Below are 27,983 nucleotides of genomic sequence, written 5' to 3'. Positions count from 1 at the left end.
TTCGTATTCAGAATGCAATTCGATATGTCTGATGTGCTCTAATGTCCCAAAATAAATACTGTCCAAACGTTCATACCCCAGCCCTTAAGCGTCCATAAAAAACACCATATGCTTGTAGACGAGGTTTTATGGTATAACATTAACTTTTGAAATAGTAATGTAATAATTTTCGATGTTTGTTTTCTTTTATTAATTGCATGTACAACAAATATTACACATTTTAGCAGCCTCTTTTGATATTTAAACATTCAGTCAAAATGTGAGTAGTCAACAGTTATTGATGGCGAAATGTTGTGTAGCCAGAATTCCTACAGTTTATCCACTCTGAAGTACAAAGTGAGAACGCGCGCGTATACAGCGCGTATACAGTGCGCAGTTATGCGTCTCTCTAAAGTCGGCACAATGTGTGCGTCCGCGTCGTTACTTTGTACTTCAGAGTAGACCACAGAATTAAAAATTGACTGTACTACCTGAAGTTTATCAAAAATATTCTAACATACATGTAATGTTATTTACGTGTTGACGAAATATTTGGCAAAGAATGTTTGCAAAAAGTATTTTATAATATTAACATTTCTAAAACATTTTACAACGTTTTCATGACCTTTATATAACCCGACATCTTAACCCTAACCTTACTAAACATCAAAAAACCTCAATTCAGAAAGCGGGGGTTCGAAACCGCACCCGAGAAAAAAAAGTTTTCTCTTCTTCTTCTTTGCTGGGTACCTGTATCAGGCTGTATGATCATACGTGCCATAAACATGCAGCTCGTTGTCTCATCAATACGGTATTTATTTCATGGGTGACGATAAACGTACATTTTGTTACAACCTGAGACGATTTGTGTGTCTCAGGCATGGGCAGTATGTTATCATGAAATAAGTGGATACTCACTTGATGGTACACTGCAAAAATATTTTACTCAACACCTGAGTAAACAGGTCACAGCTCAACAGTTGAGTAAAAAATACTCAACATTGAGCTCATTATAGGTCACAACTCAACAAATGAGTAAAAAATTACTCAATGTTGAGTAATATTTTACTCAACAGTTGAGTTGTGACCTATAATGAGCTCAATGTTGAGTAATTTTTTACTCAACTGTTGAGCTGTGACCTTTTTACTCAGTGTTGAGTAAAATATTTTTACAGTGTAAGTATATTTGGATCAGTTTCTGCCGGACCTCTTCAAGCCCAAATATATACAATTTTTGTTATTTTGTTATTATTGCACACAAAAATTACAAAAATCATATAAAAATTTATATTTTTAAGCCGAATTTAATAATAGGGTAAAATGTAAGGGACAGCAAACTTGTTACAACTTGACTGTGAACATGGAGCTCTATGGAGCTAAACTTATTATAATTCTAAATTGGGGTTCTGTCCATTCTGAGCTGAAATAACAAAGTAAAGTGAAAGAAACCCCAATGGCTACTTTGGCGTTTAACATGGAGTTATATAGTGGGGAGGGAGGGGGCGCTTTAAAGTGTCTGTATTCAACATTATGTCAAAATTGCTCTGATGACCTGAAAAACACAACGAATTTGGCTGATTCAATTTAGGTGTAATTTCGGATATGACTTACGATTACAAATGTCAATAAACAGTCTTGTAAATAAGGAATCATAGTCCTACTTTTCATTTTAGTTGCCATTAACAAATGAACATGATGAATACTCAATTTTTGATCAGTGGGTATACCCCGACTCAGTAAATATAATTATATTAATAAAATATTGTCCTTTGATATTCTATTTTCCCACGAAGGTTCGATTATTACGCAGAGTAGTCCAGCTACTTGCATGTGGACGCTAAAAGAACATGTTATATTATTATTTTTTTATTAGTAAGCAAACATTTTATAGGTAAATCGGGCACACTCATAAAAATGCCGATGCTTTGAACATTTAAAACGTACATGTACCAAGGCTAATATCCTCACTCACTTTTTTCATGCATTTTGCACCACGCAACTTCACAAACACAGATGCCAAGATATGCATGCATGCACATTCCCCTCACGTACACACACCCTCATCCACATGCCCCAGCCTCATCCACACACATCCCGCGCACGGTCCACATCCCTCCAATTGGCGCACGCACTCGCACGCTGAACACTACACACAACTCGGTGTTTTGAACAAAACAAGTCGGTTAATTTCAATGTTTTCAAAATCACAGACAAAGTCAAAAGGGACCACCTTTCCCTATAACTCTGTATCTTCTGTATCTTCATTTGCGAATAAGTCCAGGTCTAGATCCTGTAAAATATCCATGACATCCTGTGGGAGATTTCGTGGCATTGATGGATCAAAAACCTCCACTGGATCCGGTGTAGCTAGTTGCTCCGAATCGGACACAAACTCTCCTTCGATCATAATGTCTTCGTCGTCTACAGATATAAATGAAGGGTTTCGCGCATGTTCTCCTTGAGCACCTTCATCTACAGTAGGCGGTGGCGAAGGTGTTGGTTGTAGCGGTGGCGACGGCGTTGGTTGCACCTCCTCCGCTCCAGGAGATTCTTCTGCAGTCTGTGGTATATCTGGAGAGGCAGGTGGCGTAACAAAAGCACTGTCCGATTGCGGAGACTGCAGGAATGGTTGATCTGATCGTGGTGACGTTGGTGACGGGGATGGAGGATTCGGATCTTGATTAAGGTTATAAAGCGGATTGATAGTAGTTGGTCGATGGGAAGTCAATGGCGTTGAAGGTTTGGCTTCTTCAGCTTCATTGATAGTATCATAATTGTTTACTGGCAGCATACCGCCATTTTCAATTCCATACTTTCCATTCATCTTTGTAGTTCCAGGATTCAAAGATGCTTTTTTGCTCAATCGTTTCTTGAAACCCAACAGTTGAGGACCCTCATTGTCTGTTGTGCCACTCATATGGCTAGTATTAGGACTCTTTTCAGAGAGAGGAGTCTTTGTATCTGGAGACCAATCCTTATTTGTTTTAATAAACCAAGCAACTGTTGCAATCAATAGTATGCCCAGTGACAGAACAATAATAACACTGATACCTGCAATGGCAGCTTTACTGAGACCTGTGCTTGCGACAGGTGGACTAGAAGCAGTTGTTTTAGAAGGAGCAGGGCTGGTGTTTTTTGATGATATGTCGCCAACATTTGCCCGCGTTGCCGTCCCAGGATCGCTAGGCGGACGCGGTTTTGTTGTTGGAGGGCTTGGAGTGGTTGGTCTTGCTACTACTGTATAAGGACCTATTGTACACATGGGATTGCGGAAAATATCTAAACCACTCGTCATTTTACATTCGAAGAGTTTACCAGTATGTCCTGGTTTTAAAGTTACCAGAATTTCTGAGTATGTTATACGATCTTCTTTACCTTCATCAGCTCTCGGTAATGAAGGTCCCCTGGCTGATAAACTCCAATCTAGAAACACTTCCGGGTCACCAAGTTCCGATTCGCACCTGAATGTCACTCGCTCATCTACATATCGTGTTAAACTTTTATTGGCGCTAATTATGTCACAAATTGGATACGTATCATCGGGAAAATGTAAAATTCTTAATGTCGATTGAGCACTTGTAACAGGTGTAAATCTGTTCCCTGATTGGCTAAAAATTGTACAGGCATAACTGCCAGAATCATATTTGGTTACATTATGTACAATCATTGTGTAGAGAAACATGCCCGTGCCGATTTCGACAGACCCGTCGAATTCGATGTGTTTGGTGCTTTCGGTAATCGTTGCATTGTTATTCCACAAAAGTGAATCGTCAGCACCCAAGTCTGTGGCTCTTGTGATCGATACAATCTGATCGTCTGTTAGTCCCACAACATGACATATTAATGTGACGGTATCATCTTCTTCTGTTACATAATTTTGAATAGCATTATTATCGTCTTCTCCGGCCATTACGAGTGACACCAAAGTTGCACCCTGGGCATTGATGACTGTAATGATCGTCCACATCAAAATGGTGAAATACAAGAGAGTTGATAGTACCGATTTATCCATGTTTGGTTGTTCTGTGGTATAAGATGTTTTGCAGTACTGAATCTGAAACGAAATAAAAATAACAATGTTTTAGTTTTAGCATTTTCTCTGGTTTTATGCTGCAATGATAGTCGAATTATTATCCCTAGTTGCTTTACAATAGGATGGACAACAAGTGTTTGCTGTTGAATGCTTACTTGCTTGCTTTATTGTTTATATTTACTTGCTGCATTTTCAGCTATGTCCTGTCAATACTTTACTTGTATCTCCCTTTAAAATTCTTCAATCAACCACCATCCGAATTTAACAACAATATAATTATTATCATTGAATGGGATAGTCCTATTGTAATATCCAGAGTCCAGACCTCTTGGTGTGTTTACGGTCGATTGCTGTGAACTCTTGGAATGGGGACAACAGTATGCGTGTTTTGAGATCATGACGTCACCGTACAATAAAAAGGCAGATATATGGTCGAATCCAACCAAAAGTGTCCACGGGCCAAAAATAAAAGTCCAAAATAAAAATGTCTCCACAATTTTTTCCTTTTGCCCATTGATTGAAAGCATGTTGGCCTTATAGGAACCAAAAGTGCCATTACTAATCTTGAAAAATAAATCCAGGACGTGTGATAGTAAATGTGACATCATAACCCAATGTTACCTACGAATACCACCAGGATGCTTTCACTATCGCAATACGAATCAACCTAAAACAAATAGAATATTCCCATTAATGCTTTTTTCATGTAAAGTAGACCACAGGGTGTCAGGAAAATGCTAGCTCAGCCAGAAAATATTTGTTTTCATTTTTATAACGCGATCAATATGATCTTATTCAATTTATGTTAGTTTATTTTCAAAAATGAAGTTTAGGTCAGTTTCTGTATTTTATTTATCAAATGAGTATGAATCAATTTACATATTGTATAAGAAAGAATGGGATATCTGTATTCAGGAATATTAGGAACTATACGCATACACTTAACGCTTTATAAAATGATAGGTGAAGAAACCCGGATATTCGTAGGTAACATGGTCGATTTAACAATATCTATATTTAGTTAAGAGGTTCAGATTTTGCTATTATGTTAATGAATGAATACAATGGTAGTTTTTAGATCTGTTTCAGATGGTACGTCCAAATGAATAAATGTTATTACCTTAGATCAAAATTTTTTTGATGCTTTTAGCAAGTTTTTGAACACTTCTTTTTGATATACAAGTAGTTAAACAGCAAATTTACATAAGAAATGATTGTTGAATGAATTCGTATATGGGTAATAATATTGTCCAGGGGTATCGCTTCAAGTTTTTGACAATTAATTTCCATTGGTAGGGACACTTCATTACACATGTGATGTATTATGCTGTATTCGTAAGTAACATTTCAGTATTTTGTAGGTACGAATTAGACTTTTGGTGGATATCGCAATCAAATCTTCATTTTATAAAGCACTTTGAATGTATTATTTTCTTTATGTGGGTTTATTGATACTAGAGACCCTATCATGTATTGATAATGTCGGTTCACAGCGGTTGAATGAGGATTGAAGTAAGAAACAAAGGAACTAAAGTGACTTTAATTTGCTTAATTGCACACAAATCGCTTAAAACCGTTATTACAGACTTGTGAAGTCCATTTTGGAGTCAGTTACGTCTTTTGGCCTTTCGTTTGAGGGCAACTACAATTAGCTTTATACCAGGACCCATCACTGCGTTGTCTAGATCATGAGACAATGAGAACAGTCGTTTTTGTCCATGGTATTCGTAGGTAACCTTAGCGAAAACGTCAAAGTTACCTTCGAATAAATCAATTTGAACACAAATTACTCAGAAACCAGAAGGTCGGTAAACGTTTTAAACGTTTAAAATGAAGCACACATGACAGCTGACAAATCCACGTATATATCCCCTTCTAATCTTCCTCGAATCTGATTTTTCTTTCAAATGAGCAGACCGTCGTCCATTTCAGTACATATTTTCAACAATTAAGCCGTATTCAGTTTTGCATGGCAGGCATGTATGTGAATTCGCAACTTTCATTCACATATAATTTGATAGCGAACGCACGGGCCTTCTTTATGTACCGACATGGGCATTGGCGTGATTGGCGGTGTTTCACAATAGGGTCATGATGTCAAATTGTATTTGTAGGCAACATTCGAAATCTACCTACGAATACTTACTTATTTTGTTAATATCTCAGAAATTGTTAAATACAGGCTATTAAAACTTGGTAGTATTAAAGAGTGTATTACCCTGCACCTATTGCTTAAACATAATTTACTATTCTCTCAGTTTGTGGAAATGACAGAGCTTTTAACATGTATTAGGAGGTAATGCATATTTCTTATCAAACCTACCTTTGTGCCATTTAGAATTTCTGGCAGCTAAACACAATAATAAAGATGTCTGAATGCAATGCATTTCAGTATTGGAAATATCAAAGCTTTTATCAATCGCGCATTTATTAGTGATTTTCATTTTTTAAAGATATATCTAGTGCTATGAAAAATTGTATTCGTAGGTAATGTAAAAAATACCACTCAAAAATTATCATAAAAATTCATAATTATGTACAAATATGTGAAAAATTGAACAGGCAATCTTTGAATACACCTTTCAGGAAATCAATTTAGATTCAATCCAATGACTTCTTTTCATAACTGATTTAGATGTTTTCAAAAATACCTTAAGAAATATTTTGAAAAAATGGGTCAAAATAGCATGTTTTTGGGTCTCTGTGTCTAAGTTTTTCACAGAAGGGTGTCTTATTATATATGGCGCGAAGCGTATGATCAAGGCGAATAAACACAATACAAAAACGAAAGCCAATTGTGTAATACTTTTAAGTTATGGCCCTGAACATGCCGTGAACACTTTTCGTTGGATTCGACCATATACATTTAAGTGTAATTAATAGTATTATGCATACTTCAAGAAAATCTTCAACGGTACTAAAATAGATTTCTCATGTTCATTGTGATTGTTATAACTCGTACTCGTAGTTTGATATGGTGTTTGTCAGAAAATATTATTAAAACAGTTACCATTCAGACTACGGGGTTTCCCAAAATGACAAACTTGTGTTCCCATGTAAAGTTACCGGTAAGTCATGCATGAAGTGACATAACAACAAGGGCATACAAATGGCTATCAAATGCATGAAAAGTTATGACGTAGGCATTATCATATTTTTTGACGATATTCTTATTCAAATTTACATTAAGTGCAGAATTTTTTTTTAGCACATTCAGATATAATATAAGATATCATTGTAGCAATTACAAAGAACGTGCTTGTTTTGAAATGTATTGTAAACATCTCTTTTCATATTGACAATTTCTTATTTGAACCCATTTTGTCTTATTTATATATAATTGCATGTAGGTCCACATGATATTTTGAAAAAATTTTGATTAATATCAATGCTTTCTCAATTCGAGATACCACGATGAAATGATTTTTGACTGCACCTTCAAAATACTCAAAGAACCGGAAATCCAACGCGATGATCTTATTGTAAATTAAAAGAAAAAAATGAAAAAAAGTCGTTCTTGTTCGATTAACTCGTTTACAGGCACATGCTTATGAACGATTTTTACGGTATATGCTTAGTATAAGAAAGTATAATATAATTAAACTCGATTTGTTTTAAAAAAGTTACATATTAACTGGAGAATTCCGAAATCTGCACACTTCAAATTTATTAAGACTTTCCAAAAATAGCCTCAATATGAAAAAATAACTAAAATCTATTAGCATCAAGAGCAATTATAGTACATTGTAGGGGCCTACATGAACATACATTGTATATCTGAAACTAGATTTAAGTAATTGAAAATATGCAAAGTATTTTGTAAAATGCAGGGCGAACCAATATCGTAAGTATCATTATTGATGTAAATGTAGTGCACTTTAACTGGAATGTAGTCGCCACACCCACATGTACAGGTTGGTCGATGTACAATGTATAGGCCTCATACATATTATATACTTTTTGGCGCTGAAGTGATGAGTCAGGTTTACTGTCGTGCAATTACAATTCTTAGCAAGAAATTAAGAAGTAAAACCACATATCATACTTATTGATACATGTAAACATGATCACTAAGCTGTTTACAATGAACAACTCATTTATTAAGGACTTGGTCACCCATCTTTTTACACAGTAGGCCTATTTTGGGACCCACACATCAAATTGCATTCTGAATACGAGGAATCCTTCTGATATCAAATAATTTTGATTTTGTTTTAAATTTCGCGAGATAATACAAATTTTGTTGCAAATTATTAAAAATTGACATTTTTGACATTTAACAGTCCTCGAAGTAAACTAGGTAGACTTTATAAATCTATTCTAATGCTAGATCATGTACTACATGTAGTAGCTGGGATGAAAGGCCGACCATCATATTAAACTTGTGACCTTTCGTATAAGATATACATGAAGTTTTCCAAAAGACCCAAATTTTGTCAGGTCTTTTGGGAAATTTCATATATGCCTATAATTATCTTCAATACAAAAGGTCAACATGTTCATATGATTGTCGGCTTTTTCTCCCAGCTACATACACTTTAAGTACATCATTTTAGTTATAGATTTTACTATTAAATGTCAAAATAGAAATGTCATAAAATGTGTATTATATCCGGAATTTCAAAAAAAAAAAAAAAAAAAAAAAAAAAGAATCCATTTTGGTGTGTCTGATGTGCTCTGAATGCCCCACAAAAAATGCTACGTAAAGGTGGGTTTCAGTTTCCTAAGATAATCTGATAATAATTAATATGTATTAAAGTTTTAATATAACTTCAACACTACACTATCTTTCGCTCACCTGGAACGTTTTCACTAGTCCGACTAGCGTCTTCAGCAAATGGTGATGCTGTGATGATATATCACCATTGCATATATCCCGATTATAGACACGATATTATCATCACAGCATCACCATCTGCTGAAGACGCTAGTCGAACTAGTGAAAACGTTCCAGGTGACGAAAAATAGTGTAGTGTTGAAGCTAAAACTTCAATTCATTTTATCTACCACTATACGTATGAATATCCACTCGAATAATTAATATGTTGTAGGTTTGGAGTTTGTTTATGACCATGTGCACTTCTCAATTTTACTACGTTGATTTAAGGGAAGGGGTATGAACGTTTGGACAGTATTTATTGTGGAACATTAGAGCACATAAGACATATCGAATTGCATTCTGAACACGAAGAATGGCCTTCTGATATCAAATAATTTTGAATTTTTGAAATTCGCAATGTAATACACATTTTATGGCAAATCTTTAAAAATTGATATTTGTGATATTTAACAGTACTGGAAGTAAACTTTATAAATCTGAAGATTTCTACTAAAAGTGTATGTAGGTGGGATGAAAAGCCGACGATCAATTGAAAATGTTGACCTTTCGTATTGAAGATATGGATTTTTTCCCCAAAACACCAAAAAAATTAGGTCTTTTGGGGAAAAAATCCATATCTTCAATATGAAAGGTCAAAATTTTCAATTGATCGTCGGCTTTTCCTCCCAGCTACATACACTTTAAGACTAAACCTATATCATTAAATTTATAAAATTTACTTCGAGGATTGTCATATCTCCAAAATGTGAAAAATATCAAATTTTAATAATTTGTCATAAAATTTGTATTAGCCTATATCGTGAATTTCATAAAATTATTTGATATCAGAAAGACATTCTTCGTATTCAGAATGCAATTCGATAGGTCTGATGTGCTCTCATCTCCCACAAAACATGCTGTCGAAACGCTCACAACGCTCATTCCAGTTCCCTTAACGATATGTGTAGCATGGAATTGATAATGATTATTACATATAGGCCTAGTACTATTCAAAAACCTAAGCTATTTTTAATCATTAATCATGAAAACTGGTTTCATCCCACATGAAATACCAACATGAAAAGCATGTAGGTGTTTGCTCATTATAACTATATGCATGATGAATTTTGAAATATAATCTGAAAAGTACATACAGCCTATTTGAGTATGGACAAACTTATTTGCATGTGAATATAATGTAATAATATTATAAGGACAACCCGAGTCCCGAAACAACCTCAATATCAGCCTATATGGCGTATAGAAAATTAATGTATAGAAAATTAATGTATGTAGGCCTACATGTACTTTAGACCTGTTAAAACAATTACGGTACTTTAAACCTGACTGCTATATAAATATACCTGCAAGACATAGAGTTTAATTATTGTTCTTGCTCAATTGAAAACCTGAGCACAAGAAGACTGCAAGTCCACCTGGCCCCTCAACATGTATACACTATAAAAGTTGCGGATATAGTTTCGTATAGTTTGGTAATGTTTTATACATGTTCAGGGGCCAAAACAAATCTTTCACAACCTTTCATGATGTTTGCACCCTAGAACATGTATTAAACATTATAAAAACCTTAAGAAACTATACGTATTAAACTTTAATGTATATATGTTGAGGGGCTAAGTGGACTTACGGTCTTCTTGCGCTCAGGTCAACAATTATAAAGTATAGGTCAGTTGCTTTGTTCTGACTCACTTACCTTTTGTATTTTGTAATCAATAATCAGTCAAGTTCACATTAATAACAATAGTATCAGTTTCGCTTTTAATGCTCTTTTTAGAAAACTACTGTCAGAATGATCATGTTGCAGATTTGCAAAAAGTTTCAGCCTTGGCAGCAAACATAGACAAATATACATGTATATTTTTGTACATAACCGTACAACGGTGCATAGCCATAGAACTAATTTACATTCTTACACAGAAACCACGTTTTGACGGATATCGAGTGAGTCAAATCTAAACCACTACTTTGAGTCTATATCTAAAATCTCTAGAACAAAGAACATCAACGATAACAACTAAAATCGACCACAACGTCACGAACGGTGCAACACCTCCTTTGAAAATGTGTGATAATATTTATAGTAAAACCTGAAAAAGAAGCACCTCTTGCGGTCGCATTGTCCTGTCTAATCATAAATTCATATAATGTACAATGATTACAAACTAAATTATGAAGATAGTTTTACTAGGCCCTAATAGCGAAAAAAAAACCCAATTTTAGTACTAGTTTTTACACTTTACACGATTTTAAATGCTTCAGATTTTATTTTTGTTTGTTTTTTCTTCAGAAAAAGTGACTTTACCCTTGCCTTTAAGAATAACATCGGGTCTTTTTTATTTAACTAATGTCCCTTTTTCTTACAGAGATTTTAATCTTTTGCTTTATGCATTTTATCTTATAGCTGCTACTGTTTTTCACTTTTCCCCGTGTGAAAAAAAGACGGAAAAAACGCATTTGGAACTTTTAAGTTTAAAAATATGCGATTTGTATGGCACAAAAACACAATTACGTGTTTGCCTATCCTTTAGGGACGCACCATTAGATTCTCAGGGGGGGCATGGGAGTTTGGGTCAGGCAGAATTTGGAATTTTTTTTTTCGCCTCCGAGAGCACCAAAGCGAAGTATTTTTTTTTCAATTCTAATGTACATTTTTATACAAAGTTGGGTGGGGGAAATTTTTTTTTTTTACTTATCAGTCAGGCAAAATTTTTTTTTTCGTCTCACTTGTGGGCAAATTTTTTTTTTGTCTCACTAGTGGGCGAAGTTTTTTTTTTCAAAAAACTCCCATGCCCCCCCCTGGAAATCTAATGGTGCGCCCCTTATGTTCGTGTTCTGGTCATGGTCATTACTATTAATTACACCATGAATCTAATGTTACTTCAGGAAATTTGGCAATCTGTTATAATAACAACTGCACCCATCATGGGTACCAATTGCTAATATTTTGGCACACCGGTTGACATGTGATATTTGTGCAAAATCATTAGGCTGTAGCAATATATACGAGTGATATAATAGTAATAGTATAATATAATAGTAAATACTATAGTCACTTTCATTGCTGTACATTAAATTTAATTAAACTGGTTATGTTTTCATGGACTTAAATTTGATCATTTACAGGTAGTCTACTCTAGTTGTTCACATGAAGAATAGCTGATGAACATCCAACAAGTTAAATTAACTTTCATTGGGGTGTAAATTGTCAGGGGCGGGCGAAAATTGAAACAAAGAAATACAAATGCAAATGTACTTGGATTGTGGGGGTTGGAGATTCATTTGAGTGGGTCGGAGGCAAGTTTTCAAAACCGCCAACCTTCCATGAAGACCACGACGATGATTATCTGTATCAAAATGATTGGTATCCATCAATTTTCTTCACTATTTGAAGTAACTTGGTACTCTAGGTCGGTAAACATGAGTAAGATTTAATCTTTCCCCAGCGAAATCCTTTTCAGAGGGCTGAGCTTTCGGAACTCTAGCGAGTGCCATCTTCAGAGCAACTAAATAAACATGATGATGCGCATGTAAATCATTTTGACATCCCCCTCACCTTGGTCGCTTAACCACTGGCGTATAGGACTTTTATTAAAAAATAGAGGGCAGCATTCCACACCTCAACGTTTCTATTATTAAAAATCGCATCCACGCAAATTGTAATTTCAAACACTATAAAATATTTTATGATATTAGTGCATACGAAAATGTTACATGTAGTTCTAATAAAATGCAAATAAAATAAATAACAGACATGATTTTTACTCCTTTTGTTGTGGTTTAATTCGTGTGTGATCATTAGCTGAAATATTTGAGACATAATTTAACGAGTTTAGGGAAATTTTTATAGCCCGGAAAGCTTACCTAAATGTTGACCTGTGGTAAATTACGTGGGTGGACGATGGCCATTTACAGAAAACGGACTCGTTATTTTTTGGAGTGACTCATGTCATGTTTAAGTTACATTAAGGGCTACCTCAAGATGTTTGTATTTTATCTGCTCTCCTCTTAGAAATCTGGATTTACTGATTGTAAAATGTGCCTACCGGCACTCTGACTGAACTCACAACTCGTAACATTAAAACACCGTCTAGTTGATGCACAAACTCAGTGTTAATTTATAACTGCACTGAAAGTTAATTTTTGGTATTTCTATCGTATTAATTCCATAAAATTGTAGCTACTTATCATGTATATTTAATTTATACTAGATAAATTATAGATTTACAGTAGGTAACACACAATATGAATAAAATATCGAATTTATGAGCATCACTCATGAAAAAATCATGGCCCGTGCGGTGAATTGCCAGGGGTGCATTGCCAGGGATTTTATTAGCTTTTATTCCCAGATTGGGGATAGGCCTATTATATAAAGAGTAGGCCTAGGAAAGAAAATGCGATTGCTTAGGTAAAAAGGCAAGCGATGTAGTTTCCCTAAGGACTTTAATGAACAATAATCTCGACCTGGAGTGACTTTTTAATAAGGTAACTTTGTCAAAATGGTTCACTTTTTATGACTTTCTTTTTCCATGTCAAGTTCAGAAAATCAAACTATGACCCCGGACTAAAACGCATACATAGGGCCTACATAGGCCTAAATCAAAAGTATCCTTTCCAAAATTGTGATTTTTCAAGATTGTGATTTGATCAATTCTGGGACGAAAATAATTTGACTGGCACAGCTTTCACTTTTCCAAATTTGACAAAATATTTAGTATCGGAACATGATAGGCCTACCTGTAATAATATAGGCCTAATTCTTTTTTCTGTGTTTCAAGTTTCATTTCAAAATTTGGACCATTGACACCTTGTTCCTTTTAACAACAATATTTTAATTTAATTGATTTTTTTTTCTCTTTCAACATACGACAGACCTGGATTATGATGAATGTTTTTTTTTTTTTTTTAAATATCGTGTGAATACGAGCTTTGTTTTTTATATTTTGGTATGATTTTCTGTTTTGTCCTTTTTTGTTTTGTTGTTTACATCGAAAAGTGTAATTATATGAAAACAAAAAAATATAGGCCTAAAGTAAATAAATGAATAATAGAAGAAGCATAAGGTAACGGGAAAACTCCGTTTTATAGGCCCGACTGGCCAGATCTTGTGTTTTGGGGATTAAAATTTTTTTTTTTACTTGTTGCTAGAATTATATAAAATCAACCGTTTAGGGGCCAAAATTGATGATTCCGGAATTTTTTTTTTTTTATTCAGAGCATCCCACAGCCACAGGGAGGGGCAAGACTTCTCACAAGGGGACTGGCATGGCCCCTGGCTGGGGAAGCTCCCCCTCTCACAGGGGGGGCTTCCCCTCTCCACCCACCCCTGTCTACACCACTGTTTAACTGTCATTTTGGCCTCCATAAAACCAAATTTAAACCAAATAAACAAATCCTGACCGACTGACCCTACTTAAGGTTGGTCTGAACCCTGGAATTATGGAAACTTTCGGGCCTCATAACTTTTAAATTGTTGGTCTAAAGTATATAATAGTATACATATTTAGAATGGCAAAGACTTGATAAGTTCATCTGTGAGGTCAAATTTTGACCAATTTCACCAAAAATATTTGAAATTTGGGCCAAAATCGGGCTTTATTATTATTATTTTTTGAAATATCAGCGTTTTTTGACATTTTTTGGCGCAAATTTCTCAAAGTTGGTCGAAATTCAAAAAAATGAAAAAACGGGTCCTAGATATTTTAATCTAGTTTTTAAAAAATAATTAAAAAAAAATTTGGCCCAAGAATTTTTTGTTATGATGCACGAAAAGAAGTGGGCCAAAACCGTTATTTTTGGGATTTGGGGCCAAAAGTGCCATTTTGGCCCAAATTTGACCTCACAGATGAACTTACCAAGTCTTTGCCATTCTAAATATGTATACTTTTATACACTTTAGACCAACAATTTAAAAGTTATGAGGCTCGAAAGTTTCCATATTTCCAGGGTTCAGACCAACCTTAAAAAATCCATCCGCCCGTAAAACAGTGTTGTTTCCTCGCCTAATCAAGAAGTTGTGTACCTCAAAGAAATAATTAATAAAAGCCAGAAGTCATTTTCTAGTCAAGTAATAAATGTAAGTCCTGTATTACAAGTAGGCCCTCTATTAATATTTTAATGGTTACATTGCGTTTATTAAAAGGACAACATCAACAAATCACAGAATGTTTTTTTTTTTTTTATTTTTTATTGAACAAATAATAGCAAAATACAAAAGAAATGTGGTGAATTACATAATCATATAAGTAAATCGTAAGGCTTTTGATGTAAATATATATGATAAAATGTATAATGGGCTATCCCAGAAAATCCGGGGGGCACTGTTCATTGACAAGGGGGTATCATGCGTGGCCACGAAGTTTCAAATAGCACCCTAAACAAGTATTTATGAGGTCTGAAAATGCACTCCTTAAACAAGTATGACAAGTGCAATTTCATACCCTAAATAAGTATTGATATTATTTTTGCCCCCATTAGAAGCAAGTAAATCAGTCATATTTTGACTCTAAAACCCTTCATGATAACTGGGAAAACACAAATTCAAAAGTTCATAACTTTTAACCTTTATTACATACTACATTTGTCTCAAAGGACCCTAAACAATGATTTATTGTACAAGGTATACCCTTTTTCTTAAATTTCCTTGTTTTAGATACTCTATTCACGATACGTAAGTACAGTGCCTGATCATGAAAAAAGACCCTTTTACTTGAATCTTTGGCCACGATGATACCCCTGGTCAATGACCAGTAGCCCCCTGTGCAGAAAATAAGTGCACACCCCTATAGAGGAGTAACTTTTCAATCAAAGAAATGTCCGGATTTCCAAGTCTGCTTTCTGAAAACGGCTTGAATTCCAGTTGCCAATGTTACTTGAAAAATCCTGGAAATCCAATTAAATGTAAGAAAAATCACGGCAATGTCCCAAATGAAGTCTCAAATTGAAGATTTCTGACTTTGAAGCATTTTTCTGTTAGATTTTTTGCTTTTGGACACTGTTAAAAAATCTGGATTTCCAACAGTCACAACTGGACAGAAAGTCTGGAAATCTGAACTCCTCTATAGTTATTCCTTGTTACCAATTTAAGTTAGTTTAAGTGGGCAGGCAGGTTCACTCAGTGAGAAATTTAATAGACATTGTTTTGCATTGTATCTTTAAAAGTACCATAAGCAGTGGCGTGCCGTGGCCGCTCCTACCCGGGGGCTGAAGAAAATTCAATTTTGCCGCCCTTCCTCAACAACCCAAAAGGTTGACCCAATTTTTTTTTTTTTCGGTGGTTTGAAAAAGTGAAGAGCAAAAAAAAGGATTATAAGCGCTGGTGCCCTAAGAGCAACATATTTTCACATAGTAGAATTTTTTCAAAATTTTTATACTTTTCTAATTTTTTCCACCCTTTTTTCTTTACTAATTCTTTTTGCCGCCCCTTCGTTTTGGCCGCCCCCTGCTTTTACCCCGGGGGGGCTGGCGCCCCCAAAGCCCCCCCAAAAATATGCGCATGATAAGTGCATAAAACTAAAAGTATACATAAAGTTGTGTTTAACATGTGTACATAACATTAAAAGAAAGAAATTTATTTTTGGAAAGGAAATGATGCAAGCAACCAACACTGGACATTTCTACAAAAAATGAGTAATTGTTGAGAAAAGCACCAAAATTGATTTTTTTATGCCAATTTGTTTTTGGTATGTCATAACAACTTACCCTAAATATCCAAATCGGTGAATTTCTCAAATTTTTGTCATCATTCTAAAAATATACCTTAAAAGTCCAAAAGTAGTCAAAATTTTAAAAAAAATCATATTTTGATCCTTTTTGACCCATATTTTTAACCCAAAGAAAAAATTTAAAAAATTCGAGAAAACTCTTTCAGAAACTCCTCAGTCCTATACCTTTGTATAGGAGCCACCCATTGTTAATCCGTGATGAATCCACACTTTTACTGTAACGTATCTGTGAACATAAGCGACTACGCATTACGCGAGAGTGTAAAATTTGTCATACCTTGAACCTGTACATTGTATGCATGCTTACAGCTTGAATTCATTATTTTGCAGGTAGCGGGCCTAGCGGCTAAACATTGCCGTCTTATTCTGTAGTTTTTTGCTGATTTTAACTGACAAATCACTGAAGTTTTTGTAAGGCTGAATAGCAATGATTAAAAGGGCATTTTGTGATCCACAGCCTCATCCCCCTACTTTTCTCAAAATAAGTTGAGATTTTTATACCACTTGAAACCTCTAGCTACATAATGTTTCTTAATTTCCACCCGGCACTCAAGTTAATTTTGAGCCCAAATACCCGGCACTCCAGTCTCAAATGTTTCAAAATTGCTGAACAATCAGTATAAAAATTAGTAATTTTTATCAAAATTTCAATTGTTTTACCATTTCATATAAATGTCATGAACAACGAGGAAACATAATTGAATCCCTAATTCTAGTTTTGTCTTTAGAACACAAATATGCACTTTTTGTCAATTTGGGCATTTTTCTCACAAACTGCTCATTTTTGTAGAAATCTGCTGTGCTAGTTGGATTCCTTGCATCATATCCTTTCTGAACTTGTATGTACTTTTATGTATTTAGCATCATTACTTTTCAAGATACAATGCAAAACAATGTCTAAAATTTTCTACTTGAGTGACCTTGCATGCCACCTTAAGATCTTGTAATCTGCCCACTGAGAGATAATATTGGAGGAGTACTTTAGTCTTATCAGCATGACATGAATGTAAAAATTCTACAGAATTACAATGATCAGGGATGTAAGTTTGTAGGATTAATCCTGAATTCAGGGTTTTTTTCTGTCCAAGTTTTAGCACTTTATTATCAGCCTGTTTTGGGGTTATTTAACCCAAATTCATGCCCTTTTTCAGGATTTTTTCCAGAATTTCAGGATTTTTTCTTCAGGCCTACTTACATCCCTGGGTCAATCCAGTTATGTATCCCTCTTCTTTGCATGTAGAGGAATGATGTAACGTATAGTGCAGGGCAATACATTCAAAAATAGTGTAAACATATTATTGCTATGGTAAATGGTAATTTTAAATCCTGTGTTACATCCAGTTGCGTACTAGACATTTTCATTGGGGGGGCAAGCAGGGGCAAACATATTGGGGGCAGGCATCCTTCATGCTGTTTGGGTTTATAAGCGCATCAACACCATCATCGCACTGGGTGACACAGGAAGGGGTTCTGAGGAGTCTTGGGATCTGCTTGGAATGTGTCCCGGAACAGTGGTGCAGATTTCTTTTTACATGGGAGGGGGGTGGAATTGGAAAAATTGTCTTGAAGTATAGTGAATTCAAATACTTTTTGCGACAAGTTTATGGTAAAAATGTGCGCAAAGCGCGCAATCATTTTTGGCATATTGAATCTAAACTAGTGACATATGGTACCAAAGTGGAATAAATGCAAGGTTTCATATCAGGCACCTTTGTTCCATAACCATTAAGGTATAGGATTTTTTTTGTATACTTAAGTAGCCCCGAATGAAATGTATTTAATTAATCCGAACTAAGTGCCATTCTCTTTTTGGTCATTTTAGTATCTAAAATGGCCCAAAATGAGGTTTTTCAATATTGCCGTCCAATTCTAATAGTCACCCCCATAGACTTTACATATAGCACTTAGTTCTGATGTAAAAAATTTCACACAAAATGCTTTTTGAGTGATTACAAAGATAATGATATACTTTTCATTCAGGTGCTATGTGGACTTTTTTTATTGTATTGCTTGTACAATGACATATCGGTCCTTTTTCTCAATATAATGTCAATCTGAAACAAAGGTGGATCGCATGGGGTGGCTCCTGCCCCCTGCTAGTTACACCACTGGTTACATGACTACTTATACAGCAAATTGTTTGTGCTTCTTTACATGTCACACATTGCAATGCCAATTCTTAGTCAGTGGCCGTGGCCAGGGATGTAGCTACAGCACCCACCACTGACATGACTGAGAAACAAGTGTCAAAACTTTCAAAATAACATCAAATTTTGCCAAATTTAGGCCATTTTCAATAAAATTGTCAATTTCAAATGGGGATGATGTTTCCGGTATAGAGTTAGCTACATATTATAAAACAACTGATGAAGAAATTATTCATCTACAATACTTGTCTAATTTGCAAAACCCTAATCACAACCTGTCTAGCTCACACAGCAGTTCCATCACACATGTAATCTACTGTTCTGCATGTAATGAAAATGTTTCATTTGACTAAAAGTAGCTGAAGTTCCAAGATTCTTAATGAGTACACCTATACAGAGAGTTATGGGTCAGATGCAAGAACATGCTCTGCACTGGCTTCCAAGTTGAAAACATGATCAAGGCCCACACTACTTGCATCACATCACAGGAGGAGTTACATCACCACCCGCTGAGCACCTAACACAAATGGCAAGTGACCACTCGTCTGGTGAACAAGCTGTTGGTGTCATATGGGTGAGCTGTAAGATCATTGATAGCTTCTTCCTATTAAAAAAATGGCAGGCGATCACTAGTCTGGTGAACAAGCTGTTGGTGTCATATGGGTGAGCTGTAAGATCACTGATAGCTTCTTCCTATAAAAAAAAATCAAATACAATATGCTGACATTTTGCATAATGAACCAAACTTACAAGCTTGCATGATCAAATTAGTTTACTCATTTTGCAATTGGGTAGACAAAATGATACGGTCTACAGTATTTATTTGGGAGTGTTCACACTATCATGCCTAATTTGCCCGGGTACAGGGTGTTAGTCCAAATCTGAAATGCACTGCACCAGTCCTACACACCGCTAGTCCGAATCTATAATACACTGCGCTAGTCCGAAACTGAAAACCATTGCGCTAGTCCGAATTTGAAAACCATCGCGCTAGTCCGAATTTGAATTGGGGAAACACTGCGCTAGTCTGATATTCGGACTAGCGCAGTGTTTATCAGATTCTGACTAGCGCTGTAGTTTTCAGTTTCGGACTAGCGCCATGGTTTTCAGTTTCGGACAAGCGCAGTGTTGGACTAAAGAAGTGTTTTCCAAATTCGGACAAGCGCAGTGTATTTCGGACCCGGGATTTCGGATTCGGACTAGCGGTGTGTGGGACTGAAAAATGTGATTTCAGATTCGAACTAGCGATGTGTCGGACTGTTGCAGTGGTTTTCATTTTCGGACTAGCGCATGCTTTTTTCGGACTAGCGCCGTGCTTTTCATTTTCGGACTGACACACCTCTAAGTATAGGGAATTTGTGTTGTCGGACTAGCGGTGTGTCAGACTGAGCGGTGAACCCCGATTTGCCATGAGTCCCGGGTTAGACCTGGGTTGATAATTAGTGTGAACAGAAAAAAGCTCCTCGACCCGGGTCATTTTTTTCCAACCTCGGAAAGAACAGGTTACAACAGAAATTCACTGTTTGACCCACATTACTGGAAGTAAACACTACCATTATCACTCTTTCTATTGTTTCTGTATGCACAGCAAATCAGGCCACCATATCTAATCACTGTACTAAGTTTGAAGTTGATCAGTTATTGCATTGGAGCTGCACAGTGGATTAATGAATTTGCTTCCGCCCCGGACAGCCAGGCAGCCAAACAGCCAGGCAGCCAAACAAACAAAGAAACAATCGGCCAACCATCTGGATGATAACATAAGCCCCACAAATATGTGGGGGCCAAAAATGAGCATAATTAGGCTGCAAGCATGTTATAGTCAATGGCAGAATATGTACACGCCTGCAATTTTTAGTAGGTTTAGCCAAAATAATCAACCAGGGTCAATTTTCTTCATGAGAACAGAATTTTTTCAACCTGGATTAACTTTGGTACCTGGTAAATAATTTATATGTGAACATGACCTTTATCATGTTTATCAGAGTGTATATGAAATTAATTAAAATGGAAGTGAGAGGAGCTGCACTACTAGTACTGTTACTGTACTTACATTTCACTCCATTGTATGGCCATTCTCTTTTAATACATCAGGAAGAAAACACACACAAATTGCATCTAGAAGAAAACACACACAAATATTATATTATGGCTATTACTACAATATTCATCAAAGTATACAAATTACATACCCTTACCTGCCATGTACTTGTTCCATTTTTAATGGGACATTTGCGGTGGAAAAATGTCAATATTAGCAGGGACTGTCTTTTGGAATTTGCAGGAGAGCATGAAATAGCTCTTCTGGAGCCTTCAAGTTCAAGGAAAGCTGTTTAGAGCATTTATAATAGAATGTAAGGAGAGAATGGTCAACTAAGGAGAGCTAAAAATCACTCTCCTATATCAGATTTAAGGGGGTACTACACCCCTGCCCAATTTTGTGCCCATTTTTGCATTTTTCTCAAAAATTATAGTGCTCACATTGGAGACAAGTAAGATATGTATATTATAGGGGCAAGGACTACAACTACTGTACTGAAAATTCAGCAACTCAAAGCAAGTAGTTATTGATTTATTGATCAAATATTGGCTTTCCCTCATTTTTGAATGTAACTCCACAACTGTTGTCTGTGCTGAAATAAAATTTTCAGTCCAGTAGTTGTAGTCCTTGCCCCTATAATATACATATCTTACTTGTCACCAATGCGCTATAATTTTTGAGAAAAAATGCAAAAAATAGGCACAAAATTAGGCAGGGGTATAATACCCTTAAGGAGAGAGCAGTAGAGAGCAATTGCTCTCGCTCTCCTCAAATGGCAATCCCTGTTTTAGGCTGTTTTGGGTTTTTTTTGTTGTTGGTTTTTTTGCTTCAGGATTAATTTTGGTACCGTATTTAGTTTTTACACCACCTCCCCCACCCCTAAAAAAAAAAAAAAAATTGCCCCCTTTTCATACACCCAAAACTTCATAACCCACCCTTTAGCCACTAAAAGTGTATGACCCCCTACATATTTTCTACCCCCACCAAGGTATTTCTGAACACTCCTTACCATTTCAGGGTTCAAGTGACATACTTGTCAACTACAGAATGTCTTTTGCTTGTTACTGTTATACTGTATGTAGCCTACTTACATTTCACTCAATTGTATGGTCAGTCTCTGATTTATACATCTGGAAGAAACATACACAATATTAAACTATTTATTAAAATATTCATGAAGTCACATTATAATACTTTGTAAGGCCAAAAACATTTGTTTGCCCTAAGAGTAAAAAATGTGGAGGGTCGGTAGGTCAATATTTTTTTTCCATGGGCACTTCCACTATTTCAGGGTCAGAAATTAGCAACCAAGTGGGAGAATCCTTTTGAATTCTCTCAGTGGAATTTTGGAAGAATCCATGGATTCTTGCCATATAACTTTGTTCATGATTAATTGCATTACCAGAATCCATTTAAGATTCTTGCAATTTTGTTGACGAGAATCTTTGCGAGAATGGATTCTCACTGAATTTCTGACCCTGCTATATTTTGAAGTGAAACCAGTGAAAGGTTGGAACCTCAGACATCAAAATTCATGGATCCCCCTATTAAAGGGTGGATTTTCTTTGATCTCCTTTTTATAAAATGGTTTAAGAATGTTGTACAGTCAACAGTGTTACACCCAAATTGTAAAATGCACAATTTTTTGTATTTTAAGCTTGAGTTGAGAGTACACACTTGAAACACTTAAAGGAGTATTTCGCGATCCTAACATCATCTTAATTTTATGACATTCTTCAGGATATATCCATGAAAAAATATTATTCCCAAAATTTAAGTTGATTCCGATTTTGCATTTGCGAGTTATGATTTAAAAAAATGGTAAATGTAAAAAATGTGCACGAAGCGGGCATCGTGTCACGCTTGCGGGGGGTGGGGGATGTTCCCCCTCAGAGTCAGAAACTTTTGCAAAATGAAGACCTAATTGAAACGATTTGGTGGACCATTTTGTCACTATTAGTGTGTAAAATTTCAGATTGAAAAGGCCGAAAATTCAAGAAATGACAGGGCATGAAGCCGTTCGTGAACAAGTTTTCCCTATTGTTGTAGGCCTATGAATTGTTTTAAACATAAATTGGCAAATGTTGAAAGCAGAAGCGAAAATGGCCACTCGTTTATGCACTCGGCAGGGTGTGTCTAGTTGGAAGTTGGAAATTTTCAGAAATGTAAATCTACTTGAAGCGATTTGGTGGACCATTTTGTCACTATTTAATAGCGTGTAAAATTTGTGAATTACGGCCCGTCCATGAAGCCTTTTCGTGAACAAGTTTTCCCTATTATTGTTGTCTAGTGACTTTGATGATATTGTGTAATAGGCCCTGCATATCGGCAGGCCATGAGTAATTTTCACAAGCTTTCGATGCACGCGGACCGCCTTCAAGCAATGCCTAAAATAATTACAGTGGCGGCGCTACGGGGCATTTGCCCCCCATATTTTTCTTGCGCCCCCTCCCACTATTGAAGGAAAAAACCCAAATTATCATAAATTTCCACTTTTGCGGCAATTTTGCACAAAATTTGTCAATTTTGCCCCCCCCCCCCTACGCTGACGCAGAAGGTACATCCTCTCATGATCGAGAATTTATTATTTTGGCTATAGTATAGGCCTACAATGTAATGGCCAAGCCCAAGGCAATACAGTAGATAGGTATGCTAGGTGAATTCAAATTTGCCATCAAACTGCATCATTTTAAATATCAAATCAAAGCCCATGAGTAAACAAAGCCAAAACTGAAAACCATTTTTTCATAGCACTTTCCGTAGCAAAGTTACATCTTGTCAAAGATTGACTTTCATCAAAAAGTTTCAGCTAGCAAAATTCCCCAAATCGGCATTTCGGGGGTGTTTCTAGATCTTAGTCTCATTATGATAGCAGCTTTTTTTAATGGAACTGCTATCCAAATCCCTCTAAAATTCCATGTGCGAGTGACTTATCACCATAAAAATCATATATTTGGGTCAAGTGAAGTATAGAAAACATATTTATGTAGGTTTCCTTCTTGCCATGCAGTTGTTTTAAATTTCTATGTAAATTTGCATTGACATTGTCGGCGAATTTGACTGACTAGCAAATGTGTTAACTAAGGTTTGCCTGGGTTACCTACAGTACTAGACTGAGTAGTCAGTACTGAGTCTGAGACTGAGTGAGTACAACTACAACATGGTCCTGACCTGGCATGATGCCAGGCATGGACCCATCAAATGGCATCATGTCCATGATCGTGAGAAATTGAGAATGAATGCCAAACAATGCTGGACATGAGTAAAAGCTTACACTTACAGCCATTGCATGTATGCATGCATAATCAATACTACTCATGTACTGCCATGCATGCATGCACTGTGCACACATGTTACTATCATATGCACATTGTCATGCATGCGTTGCGTTGTTGTGCTATTCAGTCACTGTCAGTCTGGACATACATCCCGCACGTCATCCGCCGTCATATGTATGCATGACATCAAACATTTCCTCTGTTTCTCAATGTTAACCTCGTCAAAAAAGATACTTTACAACATTATAGGAAGCATACAATACCGTTTCATGTAAAAATTCCGCACGCCAAGCTGATGTGTTGAACTTTTGAACGTTGACCTTCATTCGAAGGGTGACCCCGAATTAAACATTATAAACTTCAATATTTACAATCTTCAATGACCACGAGACAAACTTTATAAAGTAAAATTAATTCAATTAAAAAAAAAATATTATAATACGGCATTAAATAATAAATATGATAAAAAAAGAAGATATAGTACGGCTTATCATTTTGGTGCATGTAAATCAGTGTACTAGTCCCAGCGAAGGTTCGGCGCGGCCGGTGCAATATCGTCGATTTCGGACAGTTTTCAACTGAAATGTTTCGCGTTTTCGTGCAGAAAATAGCGAGAAAATCATTTTTTGTGATTTTCATAGCTTAAAAAAAATTAGAAGAGCAGGTAAGAAAACCTGACTATCGATTTACATTACATTTGAAAAACTATCTGAAGTAATATTAGAGAAAAACATCGAGTCCATTTTTTTAAATTTTTGAATGAACTACTACGGGCATGATCCTTCAAACAATAATTTCAAACTTTCAATTTTCGTTTTTTTTGTTATAACCGCTACCACAGGGCTTCACATGAACCATTGGGAAAATATTTACACGTATCTACTACTGTTTTTGTTGATTTTAACTAAATTAGTACGATCAAGTAACCCTTTTTTTTTTTTGAATAAAAAATATTTTGGGACTTGCATCAAATTTATTGACAGCTAACTGATGAAAGGACACACAATTTTTAGCCGATATACGCATTTGGCGCCAATTTGTGCGACGGAGAAATCCCTTAGTGATAGCGCCCCCTGTTGATGAATATATGTCAGTGGAAAATTTTAAAAAAGTCGCGGCGAGACCAAGGTGGGCCCTCTTGACACTTTATGTGACACTTTGACATGTCCTATTGACAGTTCCCCTAGTGCATAAAAGGCGGTATGTCAAAATGATTGACAGGCGCATCATATAAGGCACATCATCATGTTTATTTAGTTGCTCTGAAGATTGCAATCGCTAGAGTTCCAAAAGCCCAGCCCTCTGAAAAGGACTTTTACAGGGAAAGATTAAATCTTACTCAGTTTTCTTCACTGTTCAGAATTGACAAGATTGCGGCTTCAATTTGCAACACATCAAAATAACTAAAATGTTGGGTTTTTTAGCCGCGAATTTTTGTTCTGTTTGTAATATGACACATTGTATCCATGATAATCAGTAACCACGGTAACAGTTTGGACAGATACATGTATGGCGGATGGATGCCTATATAGGTTGTACGTGTATTAATCATGTTAATTACAAGCAATTAAGTAAAATGTCAAAAAAGCGATGTACATTGAGCATCTGAACCCGATTAACGATAAATTATTGTACTGCAATATTATTTTCTCCGCAATTTTGTTATCATCAGCGACATGTCCATGAATATGGTGGGAAAGAAAACTTATATAGCAGTTTGTCAACAGAATGCTCCTGCAAATATCAATATTAAAGAACTGTGATCAATTTTTATATCAATATTTATGCTATGACTGATAGAACGCAAGAAACAGACAATTACGCCAATATGAGATAAATCTAGTATTGTAAAAAAGAACAGCTGAGCTGATGATGATCATGAATATTATAGCCTAGTCATATACAACCATGGACGTACTAAATAATTATTATTTAGCACGTCCATGATCATGATGATAACGTGAACGTGCTTATACCTTAACTTGAATTTTTATTATTAATTCTTCAATTGATATAATACAATATAATTTATTATTATAATACAAGTACATGGACATTGGATTGACAAACTGTTACCACTTGTATCCAGTATTCTGAATTCGTGGACGTAGTAGTTGATCATAAAAGAATAATTAATATACTAAAAATAGCGCGGGTGAAGTGAATAGCATCTCATTTTGTTAACGAATGTGAACCTTCATACACTTCAAAAAACAATTAAACACTATTCTAGACACCGCATTGTCCTTGATTATTTTGTAAACATGTTTAAATGCTAAACATGTTAAGGCATTTGATCATAGGCGTAGATCCGGGGGGGATGGGGGGGATAAACCTCCCAATATTTTGCAAGGGGTGGGATGGTCCATACAATCATCCCCCCAATGTTGACGCCTGATAATGGGTTTCTGATCAAATTAACCTCATATTTGCTCATTTTAGCCCCCAAAATACAAATTTTCGCATTTATTCTACTTTTACACCATATTTAATCAGTTTAGCTTCAAAATAGCAAAATTTTCCCGCGCTTCGCGCGCATTTGTAACATAAACTTATTATGTCGCTAAAAGGTGCTGGATTGACTATACTTCGAGAATTTTTTCAAACTCCATCCCCCCCAATGTCAAAAAGAAATCTACGCCACTGCATTTGATGCCTTGTGTTTAGATATTAAACACTTGATGTTTTGAAGTTTGACATTGGTATTTAGATTTTACACAAATCGAGAACAAAAAAGTGTTTAATCTCTACACACAGTGTTTCATAGTTTAGACATGGAGATCATTACCAGGTCAAATAAAACCAAAATTGAAAAACAAAATGGAGAACTTCAATACTTAGTCTTATAATATACAGCATTATAATGGCAAATTAGTAATCCGCTGTATGCTTAGTTTGGTGTTATTGTGAACATATTAACCGCATGATACTCTGCCTCGCGGTACTAAAATCGTGCAACAGGTTGGACAAGGGATATACTGCGTGTTACAATGACTTTTAGTATTACTATGGGCATATATATGTAAGGGAATATTTATCATGGCACGTTCGATTATTCTTTTAAGCAGGCTTATAAATGGTACATTTATACAAGGGGTTATATCATGTCAACTCAAAGAAATGCAACAAATCCGTAAAATACCCAACATATTTAAATAGATCCAAATACTTCTTCATCTTCATCTTCGTATCGCATATTTTGTAAGCTTCACGTGGTGTTGCAATAACGCTGGTAGCAGTACAGACGCAACGGATTCACATAGAAAATAGTCTATGTTAGATTTTTATCTCTTTGGAACAAAAAGTGAAAGTACCATAATTACCAGAATCACAAGACATTCATCATCTCTGTGTATACATTCCATGCATTATCCGCCATATTGTTTAGGCTTAGCATACATAGCGTCGCACGTCATCAGTGCCTATGAGCCATGCCTGTTGCTCAGTTAAAATCAATGACTGAAATATGCCTATATCTTATCTTAAAAACAATCATAGCTTACCTTCAAATTAAAATGGCGACTATTTTATCGTCCTTGATGATGACAGTAATATTCATCCATTGTGTAGCGATCACACGGAGTTTTATTGTGTCATTTGCTGTCTACTGACGATAGCTAGCTGGTGATGAATTCCACCATAGGCGAACCATGCATGAGCGTGACTGGTAACCAACTGCGATGAATCAGCACGTCATTAATAACAATAGAAATAAATATCGTTTCGGTTGAACTTTATAGTCAGTAAACTGTAAATAATCAAATTCTTGCTTTAATTTCAGTCGAACATGTGGTGGTTAAAACCGGGGGTTAAAACGGCATGTAGATTTGCATAGTGGCAAAATATCTGCACATATATACATGTAGTAGCAGTACATTGTTTTGTACTAACTGACAGACCAGACCATTCATCAAGTGGGTCTGCTCTCATAGTCTCACAAA

General features: G+C 35.7%; 1 protein-coding gene across 2 annotated transcripts; it reads right to left on the bottom strand.

The window, feature by feature from the left end:
• Positions 1-163: 163 nt before the first annotated feature.
• Positions 164-27,983, bottom strand: LOC140157201 (uncharacterized). Of its 2 annotated transcripts, none has more exons than XM_072180317.1 (2): positions 27,546-27,983; positions 164-4,033 (listed from the first exon to the last, which is right to left on the bottom strand). In XM_072180317.1, exon 2 carries the CDS (start codon positions 3,989-3,991, stop codon positions 2,216-2,218), a length of 1,776 nt encoding a protein of 591 aa, XP_072036418.1. In that variant the 5' UTR covers positions 3,992-4,033; positions 27,546-27,983; the 3' UTR covers positions 164-2,215. The 2 variants fall into 2 exon arrangements, with proteins under 2 accessions (XP_072036418.1, XP_072036419.1); XM_072180318.1 differs by lacking the exon at positions 27,546-27,983 and adding an exon at positions 10,546-10,664.

Source organism: Amphiura filiformis, chromosome 7, assembly GCF_039555335.1.
Source record: "Amphiura filiformis chromosome 7, Afil_fr2py, whole genome shotgun sequence".
Classification (NCBI taxonomy): domain Eukaryota; kingdom Metazoa; phylum Echinodermata; class Ophiuroidea; order Amphilepidida; family Amphiuridae; genus Amphiura; species Amphiura filiformis.
The sequence above is the reverse complement of the archived record's forward strand: the minus strand, read 5'-3'. Positions and strand labels throughout refer to the sequence as shown.

What these genes read in the sequence shown, in the direction of transcription:
- LOC140157201 (XM_072180317.1), bottom strand. Translation starts at nt 3,991, where the DNA reads ATGGATAAATCGGTACTATCAACTCTCTTGTATTTCACCATTTTGATG.